At 43.6% G+C, this 22802-nt stretch overlaps 1 protein-coding gene across 1 annotated transcript in view; it reads right to left on the bottom strand.

Annotated features, from left to right (window-relative positions):
• Positions 1–19135, bottom strand: part of LOC130486826 (cholesterol 7-desaturase nvd-like) — a 37522-nt gene extending 18387 nt beyond the window's left edge. The window contains exons 1-2 of the mRNA XM_056860126.1: positions 18975–19135; positions 9857–10473 (exon numbers count right to left, since the gene is read on the bottom strand). Coding sequence (XP_056716104.1) covers positions 9857–10473; positions 18975–19135 — 778 coding nt within the window. The remainder of the gene's footprint in view (positions 1–9856; positions 10474–18974) is intronic.
• Positions 19136–22802: the final 3667 nt, after the last annotated feature.

Here is a 22802-nt window from a genome sequence, read left to right as displayed (position 1 = left end):
TGGAATCCACCCACCCTGGGATCCTATGGGTGGATGCCACTGTACTGCCGGTTCTGTTTCCTTTCCAGGGGCAAGCTCTCCAGTAATCTGTCCATGTGCCACCCAGCAGCTGGCATCTGAAAGTGCCCATAGCAGTGGCAAGACCAGTACAGCCCCCCCACACACACACACACACCAGGCGCTTGGGCTCTCTCCCCCCAACAGATGGCCCTGCCCCACACTTGTGTTGAGCCAAGGAAGCAGAGAAAGGCTGGGGCAAGGACAGCCAAAGACCACACCAACACGCTGTCAGGTTGTCACCAGCCCTGCTGCCATATGCTTTCCCAGACCCTCTCCTTCTCAGCTAGGGTATCCAGGTCCCTCCTGACCACTGGTGGGGGGTAGGGTTGACAACTCCAGATTGGGAAACTCCTGGAGGTTTGGGGGTAGAGCATGGGGAGGACACGGACCTCAGTGGGGTACAATGCCACAGAGTCCAACCTCCAAAGCATCCCTTTTCTCCAGGGGAACTGATCTCTGTAGCCTGGAGATGAGCTGTAATTCCACGGGATCCCCAGGTCCCACTCAGCATCCCTATCCTCAGCAGCACCCTGAGCCACTGTTGTGGCTCTCACAGGTCCTCCCCCACCCAGCCCCAGTTGGTGTAGCAGCAGCAGCTGGACAGCCATTCATGAAGTTAGGAAGGTGCGACACTATAGGGCCAGAAAAGAGAAGCTGCTATCAATCTGAAAGATTTGGTGCTTTCATGGCCTAAAGCCACACATCATTGGATAATGTCCTTTTGTTGTGCTACAGCAATAATCTGCAACTCAACTTTCGAACGTGGGCAATGTTGTAAATAATAGCCAAGCTGTCCACACACGGCTGGATTTACAAGCGTGGTGCAGTGGTTAAGAACGGTGGTTTGGAGAGGTGGAGTGTGATCTGGAGAACCAGGTTTGATTCCCCACTCTTCAGCATGAGCGGTGGAGGCTAATCTGGTGAACTGGGTTTGTTTCCCCACTCTTCCACATGAAGCCAGCCGGGTGACCTTGGGCTAGTCACAGCTCTCTCCGAACTCTCTCAGCCCCATCTACCTTACAGGGTGTCTGTTGTGGCGAGGGGAAGGGAAGGTGATTGTAAGCCGCCTTGAGACTCCTTCAAGGTAGAGAAAAAGTTTCTAGTTTTGTTTGTTTTTTGCAAAAGATCAAAAAAGCTCACAAATAGACTCTGGATAACGGCTGATAAAAGTTAGTGCAGCAACAAAAACAGCCGCTTGTCCAATTTTGAGGCTGAACACAACTGACCTTGCTCACTTGCAACCCAGAGCGCTCCATAGCAGCTACTGAAACCCTTGGCTATTCTGTTGCCTGGAACTGATATTAGAATCAACTACCATATAGAAATTGGGAGTCTAGATTTGGACTCCCTGCATCCCTGTGTAGTGAAAAGTCACAAATCTAATTCTCCAGCAGACGTAGTCCGTGCCAACAAGGCATACTTTGTAACAGGTTATGGGAAATGAGACAAACCCCGATGCAAGTTATTAACCAATATGATCCGGAATAACTACTACCAATTGCAAAATCCCTATACTTCTTCCTGCGTTCAACAAGAAAGATCCGGTAATTGCTGCCTTGAAAAAGGCATTCTCTCTATGTGAAAAGAGAAATACCTCTTCAGTAGCTTGCGCTGACCCTAGAAGCTAAAATGACTAAACTGGGGCACATTATGAGAAGACAAGAGTCAATAGAAAAGACAATTATGCTAGGAAAAGCTGAAGGCAGCAGGAAAAGAGGAAGACCCAACAAGAGATGAATTGATTCTACAAAGGAAGCCACGGCCCTCAATTTGCAAGATCTGAGCAAGGCTGTCAAAGATAGGACATTTTGGAGGACTTTGATTCATAGGGTCGCCATGAGTCGGACGCGATTTGAGGCACTTAACACACAGCTTGCACTGTGGCTTTTGCAAGCTGTTTTAAAATATGATAACCGAACCCTATTAACTAGCAGCTCTATTAACTTACGGCATACTTTCATTTTTTATGAGTAAAATGGCAACTTTACTATCACTGCATGCACAAAAATTGCCACCAGCTTTGTACATGCATCATAAACCAGTTTAAGTGCAAAGCAATTCAAGCAACCTCTCCCCATGCAGGCTTTTGTCTAGCTGGATTCCCATTTCTCAGCATTCTCCACTACTGGAGCCAAACCAGATCACCATGGCAAATGGTGCTGACAGCAGACTGACTTCCTGGTGTAGTCTTAGGCTGAGCCAACATGGTGTAGTGGTTAAGTACGGTGGACTCTAACCTGGATGTCAGGCCTTTGCCTTTTAGCTGGAGTAAAGGCTCTTGACTTAAGTTAGGCCAGGTTCTGGCTACACGTCAAGTCCTTGGTTCTCATGCCTGTGAACGTCTGTGTACAGTTTCACTCATCCTGTTTTCTGCAGCTGAAGTAATGTTAAGTCTGTCTTCCTGGGAACCGCTTATCTCGGGGTTGCCTAGCAATGTTTACCTTTTCAGTCCGTAGTGTCTTAAGCATGCAACTTGCCTGTGTTCAGACATTACCAGCCTTACCTACCTGAGGGTAGTCAGTTCTTTAATCTGTCTTTTGCTCCTAATAAAGTCTAACTGCTTCAGATCTACCTGTCTGGATGAGTTTGCTTATGGGATGCTAGGGACAGACACCTGATCCTGACATTGGAGAACCGGGTTTGATTCCCCACTCCTCCACATGAAGCCTGCTGGGTGACCTTGGGCTAGTCACAGTTCTCTCCGAACTCTCTCATCTCTGTGGCTATAGCCCCTCATACCCAGCATCCCTGGCACACATAGACTGGACTATAGTGCAGGACTGGACTAGGACTATGCAGAAGGCATGCAGCGCAGGACTGGAACAGAACCACACAGCAAACACACAGTGCGGTGAACTCAGGAACGGAAGTGGCCCGAACTCCATCTTGGATGCAGCTGCAAACCCCTGGGAGAATGTTTCCAGCCCCACCTGCAACCCCCTGAGCCATGGAAGAGTGGTGTCTCTCCAGACAAAAGAAAGAACACTGTGACCTTTGCATAACTATCAATGTGACCGATCTATCAAGATCACGCCAGAAGACCAGAGCCAGAGATCACATCCTGACATTCCTTTCTGGGACAGCCTGGGAACGGGCTAACCCCACCTTTTAGTTCTTTGCCTTGCCTCACCCACCTGCACATGGCAGACTCCTGATACCAATCATTGCCCGATACTTGCCAGTCATCAAGCATCTATTATTCTTTGGATTGTCTAGCTCCTGTCCTTTTCTCCCTGTAATGCTTCAATACTTGAGAAGCAATCTTACCTTTGTGCACCCATTCTGGTGAAGTCACCCTGCCTTAGGGCAGAATTTTAGTATAAATATAGCCACCCTCACAGTGGTACCTCTGTACTCGTTTTCCTGGATCCAAACGATTGCCCCGTGCCATAGCACAGTCTCCTTATCATGAAGCGCTGGTCGCTGATCGATTCCGTTGCTGCGGCCTCTCTCCTTGGAACTTCTCACAAGGCCTCTAAAGGCAGCTATAACTTTCAATTACCCTATCCCTATTAGGAATCTGTGTGTGGTAGTGTTGTATTATTGTGTTATTTCTCTCTCTGTGTGTGTACCCCCCTTTAGTCCCCTAAATAAAGAATACCTGTTTCCCTGTTTACAAAAAAAATATCACAAAATCACACAAGGTTGGAAGAGACCACAAGGGCAATCCAGTCCAACCCCCTGCCATGCAGGATCCCACAATCAAAGCGCTCCAGCCAGATGGCCATCCAACCTCTGCTTAAAGACCTCCAAAGACAGGGACTCCACCCCCCCACCCGAGGCAGCGCATTCCACCGTCGAACCGCCCTCACAGTCAGAAAGTTCTTCCAAATGTTTAGGTGGAATCGCTTTTCTCTTAGTTTAAATTATTTCACGTCAGTTGTATTCCTCCCGATTTGCTCATCTCCCGTATACACAGGTGAAAGACCTCACTTTAAATCAAGCCTCTCATTAGAGCTCTAAATTCAGTCTCCAATACTTCCCTGTATGCTGTGGCAGCAAAGAAAATAAGGTCCAATACGGTTGCTAAGAGAGCTGAACCTTCGGGTTGATTTTAATGGTTGCTAGGTCCCATTGGCTGATTGGGACACCACCACAATTTTTACTTATTATTTCTCTGAAAGTTTTATTATGTATATTTTAGCATAGTTTTATTATATTTATTATCAATCTAGAATTTTATTAACCTTGTATTTCCTTTATTATGTATCTGTGGTATCCTTGACATGTTTGTAATAGCCTATGGCTAAATGCAAATAAAACCATTCATTCCAATAGATTTGCAGGGCAGTCTCCAATAAGCTAATTTCTCCATCTAAATATTGGAGACCCCCAGCATTTCCCATAACATCTCCACCTATCTCACAAGGAAAGGTGATTGTAAGCCACTTTGAGACTCCTTACAGGTAGAGAAAAGCGAGGTATAAAAACCAACTCTTCTTCTTCTTAGCTTATTGTGGATTCTTCTGTGGCCATCCTAGGTATGGGCAGCTCTTGGGTGCCACTCCCTAGGGGAGCTATTCACTGGCTTTGACCCTTTCTCCATTTCCTTCCTCCCAAGTGACTGAGCAAGAAAAGATGGTTAGATAAATATGTTACAACAGCCAAGACCATAAAAATCTTAGAGTGCAATCTCCATTCATTCTGTTTTACATATTCTGCAGAATGATAGGAACTGTTCTATATGATGACAAGTTAGAATGTTAAGTAATCCAATGCATAGGTGTGGATAGTCGTGACCCAAGGGACAGGTAGGAGCCTGCAAGCATAGGGATATTTCTCAGACAGCCAAATTTTTCCATAAAATGACATCACAGTTTTAAGGTATCACTGTTTTTGTGTGTTTTAAGTGCCGTCAAGTCGCTTCCGACTCATGCCGACCCTATGAATCAATGTCCTCCAAAATGTCCTATCTTTGACAGCCTTGCTCAGAACTTGCAAATTGAGGGCAGTGGCTTCCTTTATTGAATCAATCTATCTCTTGTTGGGTCTTCCTCTTTTCCTGCTGCCCTCATCTTTTCCTAGCATGATTGTCTTTTCCAGTGACTCTTGTCTTCTCACGGTTTATACCCTGCCAAAGCACATCTACTGTCCACAGCACTTGTCAAAGTTTCTGTATCAGTGGTGCCTACTTAAAGGGATATGGGTCATCCATGGAACCGACTTGCCAAGGAACTCCCACTGTTTAGAATTGCATGGGCAAATCATGATCAATTGACGTTTTTACATGTCAATATCTATTTTTAAGAGATCAAACTCTTCACATCCACAGTGCTGTTTTTCTCCAAAAGCCACTTTTGGTACGGTAAGTAGGTCACTGTAGTAGTTTCACCAAAACATGTTTATACAAATTTCCTGGTGGAGAGAAAGGGGATAAATAGAACTTTCCTCTTCTGTCAATATATTCCTACTTGGGGGCACCCAATGAAGCTGATGAGCAGTAGGTTCAGAACAGACAAGACAAAGTGCTTCTTCACACAATGCACAGTTAATTTTTGGAACTTACTACCACAGGATATAGTGGTAGCAAGTAACTTAGATTGTTTTAAAGAGGGATATGATGAATTAATGAAGGACAGGTCCATCAACTGCTATTAGCTATGATGGCTTCACAGAACCTCCATATTCAGAGGCCGAACCCCTGATAACCAATTATCAAAGGGCAACAACCAGGGGGCCTTAGCCTGTGTCATTGCTTGTGGGTCTTCAGAGAGGCATCTGGTTAGCATCTATGGGAAACAGGGATGCTGGACTAGATGGACCTTTGGTTTGAATCAGCTAAGCTCGTGTTATTCTTTTAGTTAAGTCAACCTGTGTATGTAATGAATAAAGCAAAAAATATATTAATCCTGGCTCACCTATGTCAAAAACTGACCACAATGCCTTTAATCAGAGCATCCCCAACCAACACTGAGGAAATCTGACAAATCCACAATAAAACACAACATGGGCCTTTGCTCCCCCAGCCAGTCCTAGGGGGTTACCGCATTATGTATTCCCAGCGATGTTTTTTATAGCATTTTCAAACTCTTAATACATCGCTTTAAAAGGGTTTTTGGATGCCACGGCTAAAAAATGGTTGGAAGACTTCTTCACAGCCAAAGGGGCCAAACAAAGTGCGAACAGAATTTTTTATAACATTTCCAAACTCTTGATACATCGCTGTGAATACCTAGTGCGGTAACAGCCTTAGAGTGACCTAATCACATGGGCACCCCATTGCCAAGTTAGTTCAAAGCAGCTCATTTACGTTACTCAAGAGCCAATTTGTCAGAAACCTCCCTCCAAGACTTGAGTCATTCTGCTAGGTCACTTTGACTTCTTGCATTTCAACTGGCTTCACAAAGACACTACCGTATATACTCGAGTATAAGCCGAGTTTTTTAGCCATGATTTTTGGCTTAAAAAACTCACCTCGGCTTATACTCGGGTCAATACGGTAATTCGCCTGCTGGGCCCTCTCCCAGCATGCTCCCGCCGGCCAGCTGATGGGCGGGCTGTCCCGCCTTCTCCCCCCACCCCACCCGATTGCGCCTTCCCCCCCCCATCACGCCTTCTGCGCGGCGGCTTCTCCCCCCCACCCGATCGTGCCTTTTGAGCGGCGGCGCGAACTTGCCCAAGGTCACCCAGCTGGCTTTGTGTGCAGGAGCAGGGAAACAAATCCCATTCACCAGATTAGCCTCCGCCGCTCATGTGGAGGACTGGGGAATCAAACCCGGTTCTCCAGATCAGAGTCCACCACCCCAACACCCTGAAAGCTATTCAACAGCCCCCCAGATCCAAAGAAAGCTAAACTCAAATGATTACTGCAACATCACTATAACATATTCAAGCTAACATAAACTTTCCCCAAAGACCCCAGGGAATGTTGACACTGAAAGATTCCTTATTAGACCCAGGAAGTGGTTTCCAACTCTTCCTCCACTGCATATTAGACAATACAACAGAGTTGAACCTGGTTTTAAGTTTGCCCTGTAGATGTGCCTTTCATTGAACAGCCAAAGAGGAATGATTTCAAAAAGCTTCTCTGTTTAACAGACTATGGGGGTTACCACACTTGTATTCCCAGCAATGTATTAAGAGTCTGAAAATGTTATAAAAAATACTGTTCGCACTTCCTATGTATTCCCACCAATGTATTAAGAGTTTGAAAACGTTATAAAAAATATTGTTCGCACTTTGTTTGGCCCCTTTAGCTGTGAAGACGTCTTCCAACCATTTATAAGCCATGGTATCCAAAAACCCTTTTAAAGCGATGTTTTTGATAACATTTTCAAACTCTTAATACATCATTGGGAATACAAAGTGCGGTAACCCCCACACTCTCTACAAAGGGAAGCTGTTCACTGCAGGAATAATTCTCAAAGGGCCTGCTTAATAGTTGGCAAACTTGGGTTAGCTCTTTCCTATGCAAAAACAAGCGCCCAGGAACAATGGCCAGCTTTTGTTTGACATTCCAAAGCATCTCTAAGGCCACTGCCAGAAGAAAAGATGCTGACTTCTGTGTGTAGACAAACCAGTTTCCATTGCGAAGGGCAGACAAGGGGAGCTGGAAAAGATAGGTCAGAATTCTACAGTGCAGCCAAACAAAGAACTGTGACAACCAGGCAACAGTGAGCTTGTACCATCAGGTATGGCATACCTGCATCAGGTTTAACACAGCAGAGAAGCACCTTTACAATAACCTATATAGAGAGTGAGAACCTCCAAGCTCTGCCTCCATTGCGACAAAAGCCTAGATCTAATGTAAGCAGTCAGTTTATGCTTCAACATGCCAGACACTCTGCCTTTTTTCTGAAAAACAGGGCAAGACAGCACAATGATGCAAGGAGAGAGACTAGAGGCTCTGGGGTAAAGTACACATGGATTCCAGCCAGGGTGCCCAATTCAGCTTTAAAAAGCAATTGTGGGGGACGGGGGGGGGGGACACAGATGTAGGGAATGAATCATAACTGCTGTGCAGGAGGGGGAGGAGGTAAGGTTACCTTTCTCAGCCATTTCCACTATTTTTACTGCCAGGCTGCTTAAGCAACTGGAAGGGGGGAAGGGAGACCAATACAGGTTCCCTATTCTTCTAATTCCTTGGGCTTAAAGCAGCCTATCATGATATGGAAAGGAAAAGTTAGGCCCCCAGCTCCAATTGATGTGGTTGGGGGCTGCAACTAAAAAACCTGTCTCACCTGGAGATCTGAGCATGGATCCCTAGCGTCATGTATGCTTTGTTCCTTTTATAAAGGAATAAACAGAAAATCCAATGATGGTGTTTAAAAGATCCCATAACCTCTGGCTTTAAAAGGTACACTTTGAAAAAGTTATAAACAATCTGAATCCACTAGCATTCTAGAAACCACATCTTAGGTGTTCAGACTTCATACCTGAAATCTGCCTTTGAAGTATACGTTTGAAACCAAAAGCTTGTCATAGTGACTGCAATTTAACTATTTGCTCACTAGAACCATTACTCCACACCTTGTTTTTTTCCCCCTTCATCTATATACAGCAATCTTTTAAGTATGGGGGGGGCATTCCATCACACCCACTCCCAGCAACCCAGACATGGTTTAGTACCTGCCAACTAGCCCCACATCAGCTTGTAGGGATGGGAACAGTTTGAGAAAACCTCTCAAAGGGCTTTCTAACCTTCAGCTCAAGCTTTTTGTGCTCATAAACCCAATTTTCATGTAACTCAATCCAATGCACATTACTTAGAAGGAGCAAATTCTGTTCCAGTTCGGCTGCAATCCTGACCGTCTTGACTAGAGCTGAATAGTTTAGTTGCACATGTGCATCCCACTTTAGCACCAAATCCAGATCTACCATCACAGGCAAATCACATCCACAAACTGAACTTTTGTGGGGGAGAAGATGTGTTCTTAAGGCAAAGTGCTAAAAAGTTCAGTATAGTAGTTTGGGTGTATGCATTCAGCACGTACTCAACAACCCTCTTATTAGAATGTCCAAAGCACTGGAAAAAACCGTTGCTACACAGCGCTGAGCTCCTAGGTGCAGTTGTGTGAAGCAAAGTAAGGGTGTTATGTGCACGTGTATGCACCCACACACAGAAAGGTCAGCCTTAAAAAACACACTATTAGAAGAAACCATGGCACTTTCACACAGCCCAAACAAGGCACTTTCAATGCACCTTAACGATCATTTGAAAGTGGATTTTGCCAGTTCACACAGTAAAATCCACCTTCAAAGTGCATTGAAAGTGCATTATTTGGGCTGTGTGAAAGGGCCCCATGATGTGTGCTTTAGTCTAGGAAATAGGGAGGGCATCTTGGCGGGGGGGGGGGGTAGTTGTGAATTTCCTGCATTGTGCAGGGGGTTGGACTTGATGACCCTGGTGGTCCCTTCCAACTCTATGATTCTATGGAAGTACATTCTGTATATGTTCAGAGGCATCAAGGCCGAGCAGAAGCCCTCCACACACATATGGATGGGTCAGTTATGCAGGCCACTTTCTTCTCTCTTCTATTCCAAATCAACATTCCAGCTCAGAAGAGCGGGAGGCGGTTTCTGCACCCTCGTCTTCTGCTCCTTAGTTCATGAGAGGGGGGGCACCTTGGCCATCTCCTGGGCACGGAGTAGGGGTCACTGGGGGTGCGGGGAGGGGAGGCAGTTGTGAAATGCCTGCACTGTGCAGGGGGCTGGACTAGATGACCCTGGCGGCCCCTTCCAACTCGACGACTCGTCCCCAAAGCGCCTGGGCGGTACAAGCGAGGCGCCCCGCGCGCGTCCGGGAGTCCGCCCCGAGAGGCCCTCTCGCTGCCGCCCAGGCCCGCCTCTCACTCACCGAGCGCGGCCACCCCGCGCACCTCTCCGCGGCGCAGGCGGGCCGACTCCAGGAGGCAGAACCAGCCGTTGGGGTAGACGGGAGGCAGCTGGCCGGTGCGGCGGCCGCGGCGCACTCGCCGGGCCACCTGCGCGCGGCTCCAGCCGGCCTCGCCCAAGTAGCCCGCCGCCTCCGGGCCGCGCCAGAGCCGCAGGGGCCGGCGGGCCAGCCACGCCGCGCCCCCCAGCGCCGCCAGCAGCGCCAGACCCCAGGGCGTCGCCGCGGGGAGCAGCGCCAGCGCGCCCCACGCCCAATCCATCCCACCGCGGCGCTCGCCTCCTGCCAACAGCCGCGCGGCTCTTATAGGCGCCACCTGGCCGGCTGGCTGGGGGCGGGCCAGGCCGGGCCGGGGCAGGGCTCCCGCCCGGCTGGGCCCTCCGGCGGCCAAGGGCCCGGCCGCGCAAGCTGGACGCGCGGCCCTCTCGCGTCTTCCTTTGCACGGAGCCCGCCCCAGGGGCTTCGTCCGGCTCTCGGGAGGCCGAGCGCGCGCGCAGCGCCCCGGCCCGTCCGGGACCGGGACGCCCGAAGCTCCGCTTTTCTGCCGGTGGGAAGCTGCCTCCGGGCTCCAAAACGATCGCCTTTGATCGCGGGAGACGGAAGGTTACGAGAAAGGAGGAGTCGAGTCGGAAGGCTAACAAAAGGGAGGAGGGACAGAGTCGAAACCTTCTCCGCCAGTGGTTCTCAACCTTTTTTTGCGCCGTTCCGCCCTCTCGCCATTGTTCGGAATAGAATTCCCCCCTTCCCAAGATAGTCATCAACTTTATTGAATGTGGCAGATTAAATTAAAAACAAACTACAATTTTACAATATATTGTCGAAGGCTTTCACGGTCAGAGTTCATTGGTTCTTGTAGGCTATCCGGGCTGTGTGACCGTGGTCTTGGTATTTTCTTTCCTGACGTTTCGCCAGCAGCTGTGGCCGGCGTCTTCAGAGGAGTCACACTGAAGGACAGGGTCTCTCAGTGTCTATCTTCCTACACACTTGACACTGAGAGACACTGTCCTTCAGTGTGACTCCTCTGAAGATGCCTGCCACAGTTGCTGGCGAAACGTCAGGAAAGAAAATTCCAAGACCACGGTTACACAGCCCGGATAACCTACAAGATACAATTTTACAGATTGTATATAATCTACAGGACATCACGCTTTGCTGAATAGTGGTCCCAATCCCCGCCCCGCCCCCCGAACCCTAAAATCCCACCCCTTGTTGAGAACCCATGTTCTACATTTAGGGTTGCCAGGTCCCTCTTCACCACCAGCGGGAGGTTTTGGGGGCGGAGCCTGAGGAGGGTGGGGTTTGGGGAGGGGAGGGATTCCAATGCCATAGAGTCCAGTGGCCAAGGCGGCTATTTTCTCCAGGTGAACTGATCTCTGTCGGCTGGAGATCAGTTATAATAAATAGCAGGAGATCTCCAGTCCCTACCTGGAGGTTAAGCAATCTTAAAAATTTAACCTGTGCCAGTATTAGGAATACTTAAGTCTCAACGTGTTTAATTTCCTATTATGGGCTGTTGATTTATGAGCCTTCATACTACCTGGAGGTTTGCAACCCTATCTACATTAGGGTTGTCAGCTCTGGGTTGGGAAATACCTGGAGATTTTGTGGGGTGGAGCCTGAGGAGGGTGGACTGGACTCTAGGGTAGTTAGGTGGATAAAGAACTGGTTGCAGAATCGCACTCAAAGAGCATTTCATTTGAATGGAGAGAGGTGTCCAATGGGGTGCCACGGGGTTCGGTTCTGGGCCCGGTACTTTTCAATATTTTTATAAATGATCTGGATGAGGGTGTGGAGGGACTACTCATTAAATTTGCAGATGACACCAAACTTGGAGGAGCAGTAAATATGCCAAAAGATAGAGATAGAATTCAATGAGATCTGAACACACTAGAAAAGTGGGCGGATGTGAACAGGATGCAAGTCAACAAGGATAAGTGCCAAGTGCTACATCTGGGTAACAGAAATGAGGGACATGCATACTGGATGGGGGATACCCTTCCGGGCAGCAGTGTGTGAGAACAGAATCTTGGTGTACAAGTTAAATAGTAAGTTAAATATGAGCAGCCAGTGTGATGCAGCAACAAAAAAAAAGCCAATGCGATCTTGGGGTGCATCCACAGAGGCATAACATCCAAATCACAAGATGTCATAGTTCCGCTGTACACTGCATTGGTCAGGCTATACCTGGAGTATTGTGTGCAGTTCTGGAGGCCTCACTTCAAAAAGGATGTGGACAGAATCGAGTGGGTGCAGAGGAGAGCGACGAGGATGATCAGGGGCCTGGAGATCAAGCCCTATGAGGAAAGGCTGAGGGAGCTGGGAATGTTTAGTCTGGAGAAGAGGAGGTTGGGGGGTGGGCATGATTGCTCTTTAAGTATTTGAAGGGCTGTCACTTAGAGGAGGGCAGGGAGCTGTTCCTGTTGGCAGCAGAGGATAGGACCCGCAATAATGGGTTTAAATTGCGGGAGGAAAGGTACCAGCTGGATATTAGGAAAAAAAAGAGTTGTTCAACAGTGGAATCAGCCACCTAGGGAGGTGTTGAGCTCCCCCTCACTGGCAATCTTTAAGCAGAGGCTGGACAAACACTTGTCAGGGATGCTCTAGGCTGATCCTGCATTAAACGGGGTTGGACTAGATGGCCTGTATGGACCCTTCCAACTCTATGATTCTAGGGTGGTGTTTGGGGAGGGGAGGGGTTTCAATGGGGTATAATGCCATAGAGACCACCTTCCAAGGTGGCAATTTTCTCCAGGGAACTGATCTCTGCCCCCTGGAGATCAGTTGTAATCCCAGGAGATCTCCAGCCACCACCTGAAGGTTGGCATCCCTACTCCACATTAATTGAAGCCCCAAAAGCATACATACCTCAGATTAGGGGAGGTACTGCCAGATCTAAAAGGGCAATAGCCTTGCTAATGTCCCATGTTAAGGAAGTCATAAAAGGCAAGGTTTCCTTTTAAAAGTGGAAGACTTCCTGGAACAAGGTGAACAAAAAAGAATGCAGGTTCCAACAAACACATATAAGTTGGCAATAAAACAAGCAAAAAGAGAATTTGAGGAACAGATTGTTAAAAACATTGAGGCCATTTTTGCATGGTAATTAGCAGCGCATTCCAGGCTGAATTGCCCCAGATGAACTGAGTCAAAAAAAGAGGTGAAGTTCAAGGATTAATGGACAAATTAAAAATGAGTACATCTGGGGGGCGGACGTGGAATGGTATAGTACAGCCTGATCTCTTTAGATCGTGGAAGCTAAACAGGGTTGGTACTTGGATGGGAGACCACCAAGGAAGACGTTGCAGAGGAAGGCAATGGCAAACCACCTCTGCTTAATCAACTGCCTTGAAAATTGTATGGGGTCGCCATAAGTGAGCTGTGACTTGACAGCACTTTACATATACACACTTGTGGGTCCAGATGGCCTACACCAAAGGGTTCTTGTGGAACTCAAATGTGAAACTGGTGATTTTCGAACTAGTGTTATGTATTTTGTTGCTAATATCAGCCTTCCTATCAGAGTACTGGAAAGTAGCCAATATTACACCAATTTTTATAAAGTAGGGAAGATCCAAGAAATTATAGGCCAGTTAGTTTAACCTAACCAGATAAAGTAATATAAACTTTTATTACAGTTAGAAATTTTAAGCACATGCAGGACCAAAGTCTGCTGAGGAAAAATCTTTATGACTTCTAAGTTCTGCCTCACTAAGCTCAGGTATCTTTGAGAAGCTTAACAAGCATGAGGGTGACTATGTAGATATTGTATAATTGAACTTCCAAAACACTTTTGACATGGCCCCTCACCAAAGACTACTTCATTTATACTCTGCCTCTCTCTCCTCTGGGGACCCAAAGCTGCATACACATCATTCCCCTTCTCCTCCACTTTGTCCTCACAACAGCCTTGTGAGGTAGGTGAGACCGAGAGTGTAAGGCTAAGCCCTTCCCTGTTGCATATTGACTCAAGTGTGTGGCTGGCCCTCGGTCACCCAGACAGCTTTCATGGCAGAGTAAGGATTCTACCCTGGCTCTCCCACATTCCACTCTGACAGCTACACCATGCTGGCTCAGTTTATTAGAATATATATTACCTAACCTATTGTAAGTAAAATATGAACTCTGGTATTAGAAAAAAGTTTGGAGCCTCAAGTCTGGCTCAAATTAAACCCTGCAGGTTACCTTGTGAAATAATTGAGAGTACCTCTAAGACAGTGCAGAATACATTTCACTTACCAATGAAAATTCACAGCCTACCCTCATATCTGTACAATTATGACAGAAATCCTTGCTTGGGAACTAGTGAAGCAGGTCAGTGCCTTTCAGTGACTATGCTCTTAGAATTTTTTTTTTATATATAAATTTTATTGGGTTTTATGATAGAAATTTTCCATTGCATTAAACAACATCTATAACAATATCGAATTTCAATTCTAACCTAAAGTTGTTATAATTCCATATCATATAATTAAAAAGAGAAAAGAAAAAAGAAAAAAAGAAATGGAAAATTTTTGACTTCCCCATCACCTCTATCTGCCTCTTAATAAAAAGTTCCTCCCGTCATAGGTAATCTAATCTTGATAAAATATCAATACCATATATAAAAAACCATAATCTGTTAGTAAATATAATTATGCTTATTCAATATAAAAAAAAAATCAAAAATAATCCTCTGGATCAGATTAGAAAATATTCTTCCATTCTTCCCAATTTTAACTCATATTCACAATAATGCATCCACGCCCCCCATTCCCCCAAAAACCGAACGTCATTTTCTTCATTTAGAATAGCTGTGAGTTTTGCCATTTCTGCCACTTCAAACATTTTAACAATCCAGTCTTTTTTCTCTGGAGTTTCTAGCCCTTTCCATTTCGCTGCATAAAGCAGTCTCGCAGCTGTTGTGGCATATATCAAAAAGGTTCTTTGTGTTGCTAAGTCGTCTGGAATCATACTCAATAACATCATTTCTGGTGTTTTGGATATATTCTTTTGTAGTATTAATCTCAGTTCGTTATAAATCATGTCCCAGAAGTCTTTGGCTTTGTCACAGGTCCACCACATGTGATAAAAGGAACCAATTTCTTTGTTACATTTCCAACAAGTAGGGGACATCGTTTTATAAATCTTTGCAATTTTCTTGGGTGTTAGATACCATCTATACATCATTTTATAGATGTTTTCTCGCACTGACTGTGCTTTTATTCCTTTTAAATCTTTAGACCATAATCTTTCCCATTTATTTAAAACAATATCATGTCCCACATTTTGAGCCCAATCGATCATAGTTGGTTTAATCGTGTCCTGCTCACAGTATATTGTTAAAAGGAGATTATACATTTTAGAAATCAGCTTTGTATTATTGTCTAGTAGAATCCTTTGAAAAGGAGATTTTTCTTTAGAGAAACCTTTTTTTGCATCTTGTACAAAAACTGATTTGATTTGGTAATATTGAAGCCATTGTAAATCATCCTTGACTATGCTCTTAGAATTGATCCCTTCCTGAGAAGTGATATGTTATCTTATACAGTTATAGCCCATTCCTGAGCTGAGGCATACGGGGATGACGGGGAAGAGGTGCAGCAGCGCCTCTTCCTAAGCCAATTCCCATACACCGTTAAACAAAAAAAAAAGCCGTTTCACGACTTTTTTTTGTTTAACGGGCCTTTTGCCCCATAGGGAACAGCTAGGCTGCACCTGCTAAAAAGCAGCACCGGCACTGGCGGAAGGGGCCAAAAGGGGGTAGGCGGCTCCTCCCCCTGGCCCACCCCCTTGCACCGGCGCAGCCTCTCTACAACGTTGCCGGCGCCACAGAGAGGCCACGCCAGCAGAGGGGTGAGGCGTGGTCCCGCAACACTCACCCGCCAGTAGACTGGCCTCGCCGCCAGCGTAAGTACGTGTAATCGCTTGATTACACGTACTTACGCTGGCAGTGAGGTCACACCGCCTCCTAAAGGTTTCAGCCCAATTCTCAGGAATGGGCTGTTAGTCACCTAATAAGCAGGACACAACTTAATTTACTTACAAATGTAAGTCTTTTTATTGTATAACTTCAATGTAATATATGTGTATATGTATGTATTTTAAAGTCTTAAAAGAATATACAAGAATACAAGCAAGTTCTACATACTAAGTAATCTTAAAATCCAAAATTTAGAATATAACAGTTAAAGAAGTCTGATTTAGTTAAAAGAATCTGATTTACACTATCTAGAATAACATATAAGTAAATAGTTCATACATACCAAGCCAGTATCTTCTGAGATTCTCCTAGTCCGAAGACTTAGAGAGATCTAACTTTCCTAGCTTTCAGCACTCATATATCATGTCTCCAGTATTAATTAAATAACAGGAGAACAGAGAATCTTGCTACTTTTCCCATCTCTAAAGTAGTCAAGTATCCATGGAGATTTAGTACTCAAGATTACTGCTATCCTTGAGCTATCTAGTTGAGGCTTCCTACACTTCCATATAAGAACTTCCTCTTCCAGCCAAGGAAGTTTGTGGCTAACTTGAAGCCATCCACTATTGGCATTAACAATTACTATTGTCTTTAACAGTATAATATCAACATCAAATAATCATAAATAGTAATCATAGTATCATATACTTGTAGAGATTCTAATCTCGGGATCATTCATCTTTATACAAAATACATAGCATTTCTATAAGCATGCTTTACCATGTTTCTTCTCTTAAACAATAAAAAACTTAAAAAAGGATAAAGTTACATATCTTACATAGCACTGTTCATTTTCTAGCTTTGTTTATGTATTGGGTTTATTTAACTGTATTTAATACTTATAGTTTATAAATCCAATATCATTGCATTATTCTCAATGAGACATTCTTTAGACACTTTTCACTGTACTGTAAATTGAGACATAACCTTGTGATTGAAAAGAGCTTGACCTTGAAGATAAAACAGGCAACATTTTAGGCTGGAAAATGTAACAGCTGTAGTCTAGTTACCAGCCTAGTTACCGAGACTTTCCTGGATGCTAAATTTTAAAGCACTTTAACACTTGGAAAGTGTTCAAGGTCTCTGCAAGGAATGTAGGCATTCTTTGCTCTCCAGCCTTGCTATAGAAAGAGGCATAATTTTGTCAACTAGTTTCTACTAGGGAGAGAAAAATCCTTGAATGGTTTTCAATGAAAGTTCAATAGGAAAATTCTGTTTATGTACAACCTTTACATAACATACATATGTTATGTAACACCCTCTCCTTTTACATTGCACAATTTTTCTATGCAAAGCAAATAATACAGATCACTTTATTAATACACAAATAAAAAAGCATAACTTCTTTAAATTTGCTGAACTATAGAAAAAAATTATTTATATGGTCACTGACCAGCAAAAACAAACAAGCAAACAAACTATGGAATCTATCCAGTTTTCTTGAGTCCAATCACTATCAATAGTAAATAGTCCATCTGATAATTGAAGATCTTCTTCTATGTTAACATTTCGGCCATCATAATATGGGTGTGCTGGAATATCAGTTTGTGTTGCAAAAGTCTTTGGGCGAAAACGCATGGTCGCTTTATCCTCCTTTAATCCCTGTTTCAGCCAGGATTCAGCCTGGATCGAACGCATGCGTTTCGCCTAATGTGCGTTTGATCCTGGCCAAAACAGGGATTAAAGGATAAAGCGACCATGCATTTTCGCCCTTTGTTGCTTTAGACATAAGCACATCAGATCTCATCATATCATTTGTAGTCATGGATACAGTTTGTAGGTTATGTAAACCATGTTGTTGCTATAAATGTCTACTCAAACATGTCCATGCATTATTCCTTTTCTTTTTCTTTTCAGGAATGTATAAATCTGGATAAGTTTTTGTAAAACTGATAGGTCCATTAATTATTTTAAGACAATATCAACGAGTATACTTTAATCTCCACAAACCTAATCTAGTTTGGTAACAATGACACATATAATTATTAGCAATAATCTGTTTAGTTTCAGAAGAATATATGCAACTCATAAAACTAAGTGTTCTTATAGGATATTTGTTAGGCTTGCAGTTTTTCCACCTTAGAACAGAACTTCCCTTAGGTTCTTCTGTATTGTTATCATTCATTGATCGATGTTCTTGAGCTTGAGACGTAACCATGAAGATAATTTCACCATTAAGATCAAAATTATAATTATGACAACAGCAATTAATATTTACTTTAAATATGACATAGAATCCAGAGCCCTGTTGACTCTACCTAGTATTTCACTTATAAAATCTCTTAACTGAAGTAAAAACCGTAACCAAAGTCGAGAATAAAGATTCTAATGTTCTCACCAGATGTCCAACATTTACCACTGTCCAATCGATATCATATATTGTCCTTGAGACAATCAATTCTAAATATAAAGCTTTATAATTAGTTAATGATGCTTTTGAATGAATGCAAGTTTTTCCATCTATTCAGTTAAAAGATTCAATTCATGCTGAAGCTATGAAGTATTAATTACTCATCATGCTGCTCCAAAGGAAGCCATCTGCATAGTGGCATATGCTTGAAGTCTTTTTTGCTTGAAGTCTTGCTCAAAGTCTTTCTCGCTTTTCATCGTAGTCAGAAGTCACAATATAAAGTATTTTTTTATAATAGTTTCATATAACTTGATCCGTATATCTTATTTACCTTGCATCTGGTAATGGGTACTGATCCACAATGAGCTCTTAAGTGGGTCATCTGCAAACTGGTTTTCCATGAAACCAGGTAGCAATGTCCAAAATTCTCATAACATTGTCCCGTTATAAAGTCTTTGCTCCGGATCAAAAGGTAAGTTAAAGTTCATATGGACATCTTGAAGTTTAGGCATGCAAAGAAATGATGTCCTGAACCCAAGCAATCAGAAGTCCATCAAGTAGGAATACTTGAGATATTCCAAGTACCCTCTCCCTAGTCACGATTGAATGAGGATAAGGTTCCCAAACCGTGCTCGTTCAGAAGAATAGTCATATATTGCATGCTACTGATGAGATGTCTATTTTCATTACATCCATGAAATCACTGAATTCAATACTCCAAGAATCAAAAGAAACATTATACATGCAAATATGATCAAAAACATATTTGAACTGACCTGATACATATCAGGTAGGCCCTCTTTTTCCATGTAGAGGTTTGTGGCAAAGAAGCAGAAGCACTTACATCATTGATGATAGTGGAGTCATGCTGTGATGGTCTCTGAACTTCGTTCTGATCCAGCTGCTGATCTAGTTGCTGATCCACTGCTGAGACCATGCTGATGACTAGTAATCTTGATGTTGTCCACTGACAATTTTCTTTCCTGGCTGTTGGTGTCCAAAATTGTAATAGTCCTGGGATTCAAAACTGTATGTATCGGAGTAGGCTTTTTCCACTGAGGTCTTAGCTGAGGTGGACTATTTACCCTCTCTGGACGAGAAGGCCTGGATAAAGAAACAAAGTGTCTGGAACAGAAGCATCATGAGCTAAAGATAAGCGTAATTTTTGAACCAAAGCCAGTTGTTCATCTCTGGATACTGTAGTATCAGTAGAGGTGAAAGGAGATAAAGGTGGGACACCATATAATAGTCCAAAAGGCGATTTAGCATTTGTTGAACTGGTATAAGAATTCAAACCAAACATTACAAAAGGAATTAACTTGGCCCATCGCTTAGGTCTACCAAGCAGGAGCTTAGTCAAAGCGCGTTTTACCTCTGCATTTTTTCGCTCCACCTTCCCACTACTTTGGGGTGATAAACACTACTGTATTCCAAAGTAATGCCCAGAGCTTTGGCCCAGTCCTTGAACTGGCCAGCAGTAAAAGAGGGACCCTGGTCTGTGAGCAAAATCTTTGGAATAGCTGTAGAAACGAAAGCATTGAGTGCTTTGATGGTTGCTTCAACCGTTTGGATCCTAGTGGGATATAACCAAGTAAACCCTGTACAACCATCAACAAATACAAGAATGTTTACCATACTGTCTGAAGGAGATAATGGTCCAATATAATCCATAAACACCTTCTCAAATGGCATGCTGGGACGTTGCTGTTCAATGAAAGGAACTTGAACAGTGTTAGTACTGTTTACAACTTGACCAGCTGTACATTGACTTAAAATAGAAACAACATCCTTTTTCATATTAGGCCACCAATATTTTCCCTTCAAACACGTTAAAGTGGCATCTCTTCCCCCATGCAGTCCCCCCAAACCAGTATGTGCTGTTTGAACAAGTATAGGACGTTTAGCACGTGGAGGTAAGATAAATTTACCATCAGGTTTACATACAATTACATCACCTTGCTCATTTCTGATGTAAGAATATGTTGTTGGATATCCAGGTGGATTAGGTCTGGATACATCTAGACAAGGAGCCCCATGGCACAGAGTGGTAAGCTGCAGTATTGCAATCAAAAGCTCTGCTCACGACCTGAGTTCAATCCCGACGGAAGTCGGTTTAAGGTAGCCAGCTCAAGGTTGACTCAGCCTTCCATCCTTCCGAGGTCGGTAAAATGAGAACCCAGCTTGTTGGGGGTAAAGGGAAGATGACTGGGGAAGGCACTGGCAAACCATCCCGTAAACAAAGTCTGCCTAGTAAACGTCAGGATGTGACGTCACCCCATGGGTCAGGAATGACCCGGTGCATGCACAGGGGACCTTTACCTTTATTTTTATTTTTTACATCTAGACAGTGAATCAGATGTAAATCAGTAACTGGCTTGGTATGTACAGCAGTATGTATAGAATGGCTTGCTTGTTGAGCTAACATGTCAGCTGTTATGTTTCCCTGTGTATGTAGGGAAGATCCCATTAGTCTATGCCTTGGCTCATGTATCACTTGGATATCTGGGCAGCTTTTAGCAATGTGTGCAATAGTTTTCCATCTACCAGTGTGTTGTAGAGGTTTCTTCTTATTGTTCATGAATCCATTAGAAATTCATGTGTCCATGTCCTCATTGAAACATCTAGCTAAATAATTACTGTCAGTAACTATGCTTGTAACCAATGCCTGTAAGTGTTCCTCTTCAGTGGACAAAAATAAATGTCATCAACATATACAAATACATTAGGAACTTCACGTAAAGTTTCAATGACATCCCCAGAAAACAACGCAGGTGAATTAAAAAACCCTTGAGGAAGGCGTGTGGATGCATATTGTTTACTTTCCCAAGTGAAAGCCGTTATGCAATAGCTATCTGGAGAGATTGGACACGACCAAAAAACATTACTTAAGTCCAAAGTAGTCTTAAACTTGTGTCGAATTAAGTTGTGTAACATTCCAGTTAAATGGCTATTCTGTGCTGCAACTACAGGTGTAACTTTATTTACTTCTCTGTAATCAACAACCATTTGCCTTCTTCCATCAGGTTTAGGTACAGGATACACTGGAGAATTCATTGGACTGCTTCTTGGAATTAAAACTCCTTGAGTCAATAAATCATTAATAACAACTTGAATGTCTGGTCTGCCTTTTTGATTAATATAATATTGTTTTTTGAGCTTTAGGCAATGTTGTACCTGTAGCAATATGAAATTGTAAGTCTTTCACATGACCTGTTTGATTTTCCCATTTCTGAAAAACTTTATCATATTGATGAAAAAGATGTTTCAATTGTAAGCATCCTTTTTCAGACAACTGAGAATCTTGAATTATTTTTTCCTGATATTGTTCTATTGGTAACTTAATAGTCAATGTTAAACTTGAATTCATCCTCCAAGGAACATCTTTAATGGAAACTATAACTTGTATTCCTTCATAAAACATTACTTCAGTTTGTATTTTTCTTCCATCTAAAGTTAAAATGAAAAAATACAAATCTTAGTCCTTACCGCCATTAATGGTGGTTACCGTGGTCACCTCCACTGGAGTCTCCTGTTACGTCCTCCAACTGGTGGGCAGACATGTTATTGTAGCTTGAGTGTCTCGGACCACCCTCATTTGATGATTGTTGTACTGGACGAGAATTTCCATGTTGAACTTGTTGAACTCTGTGCTCTTGTTGTGGCTGTGGTTGCCCTACAGGAGCCTACCTCTCTTCAACAGGTGGAATAGAAGGTTTCCCACGTCTATATGGATTTGGGGTTCTCCGTTCTTGATTTCCATACCAATCCGGTCGTTTAACATTTTGTCTCAGGCTATATCCTTTTGGTCCCTCTTGACCTCCTGGTAAACTTTTCTCACTTCCAGGATCTGTTTTCTTATTATATTGAGGTCTGGGAAAGGAAGGTTGAGTTTGTTGTTTAATAAATGTCTGACCTTGTTGTTCTGATCGTTGTGAACCTCTTTCATCTATGGGTGGTGTTCTCTGCTGGAAAATCCAGATCTGCTGTCTCAAAGTACTTCCTGTCCTTCTCGCTCCTCTTTTGGTAAGAGTCTCTGGATGTCAAGCTGCCTCTCAACACGCTGGTCGACCTGTAGAATCTAAACTCAGACTCTCATAGACAGAAGTTACTATGTGCGAAAATTGTAGTCTTCTAACATTGTCATTTGGAAGAACAGACAAGGCAGTCTGAATTGAAGCAAGTACAGTAAGACCTGTACAGCTTGGTTTCAAAATACCCCACCCCAAGGCAAAGTCTTCTTTCAACATCATTCCTAGTGGTTTTTATGTATTTTATTATGATTTACAATGTAAGCTATCTTGAGTTCCTATAATGTAGAAAGGCAAATAATAAATAAATAAATCAAGAAACAGGCTATGACTTCTGTATTTGTACTCTCCCCACTGTGAGGATGCAGTTTGGGTAGAGGTAAAATAAGGTAAGGTAAGGTTAAACACATCCAGTGCTGCTTCTCTGATCAAATGTGGAGCCCCTGAACCTGTATTTTTTCCCCATCAAGTGTTGTGATCACAGGTTTCCAGTGTGACATGTAGTTTGCCCCCCTTCTTGGCATCTCCTCAGAGAGGGCATTTAGTAACCCTGGAACCACAGCCAGAAGGGAAAAA

This window comes from Euleptes europaea, chromosome 14, assembly GCF_029931775.1.
Source record: "Euleptes europaea isolate rEulEur1 chromosome 14, rEulEur1.hap1, whole genome shotgun sequence".
Lineage (NCBI taxonomy): Eukaryota > Metazoa > Chordata > Lepidosauria > Squamata > Sphaerodactylidae > Euleptes > Euleptes europaea.
The sequence above is the reverse complement of the archived record's forward strand: the minus strand, read 5'-3'. Positions and strand labels throughout refer to the sequence as shown.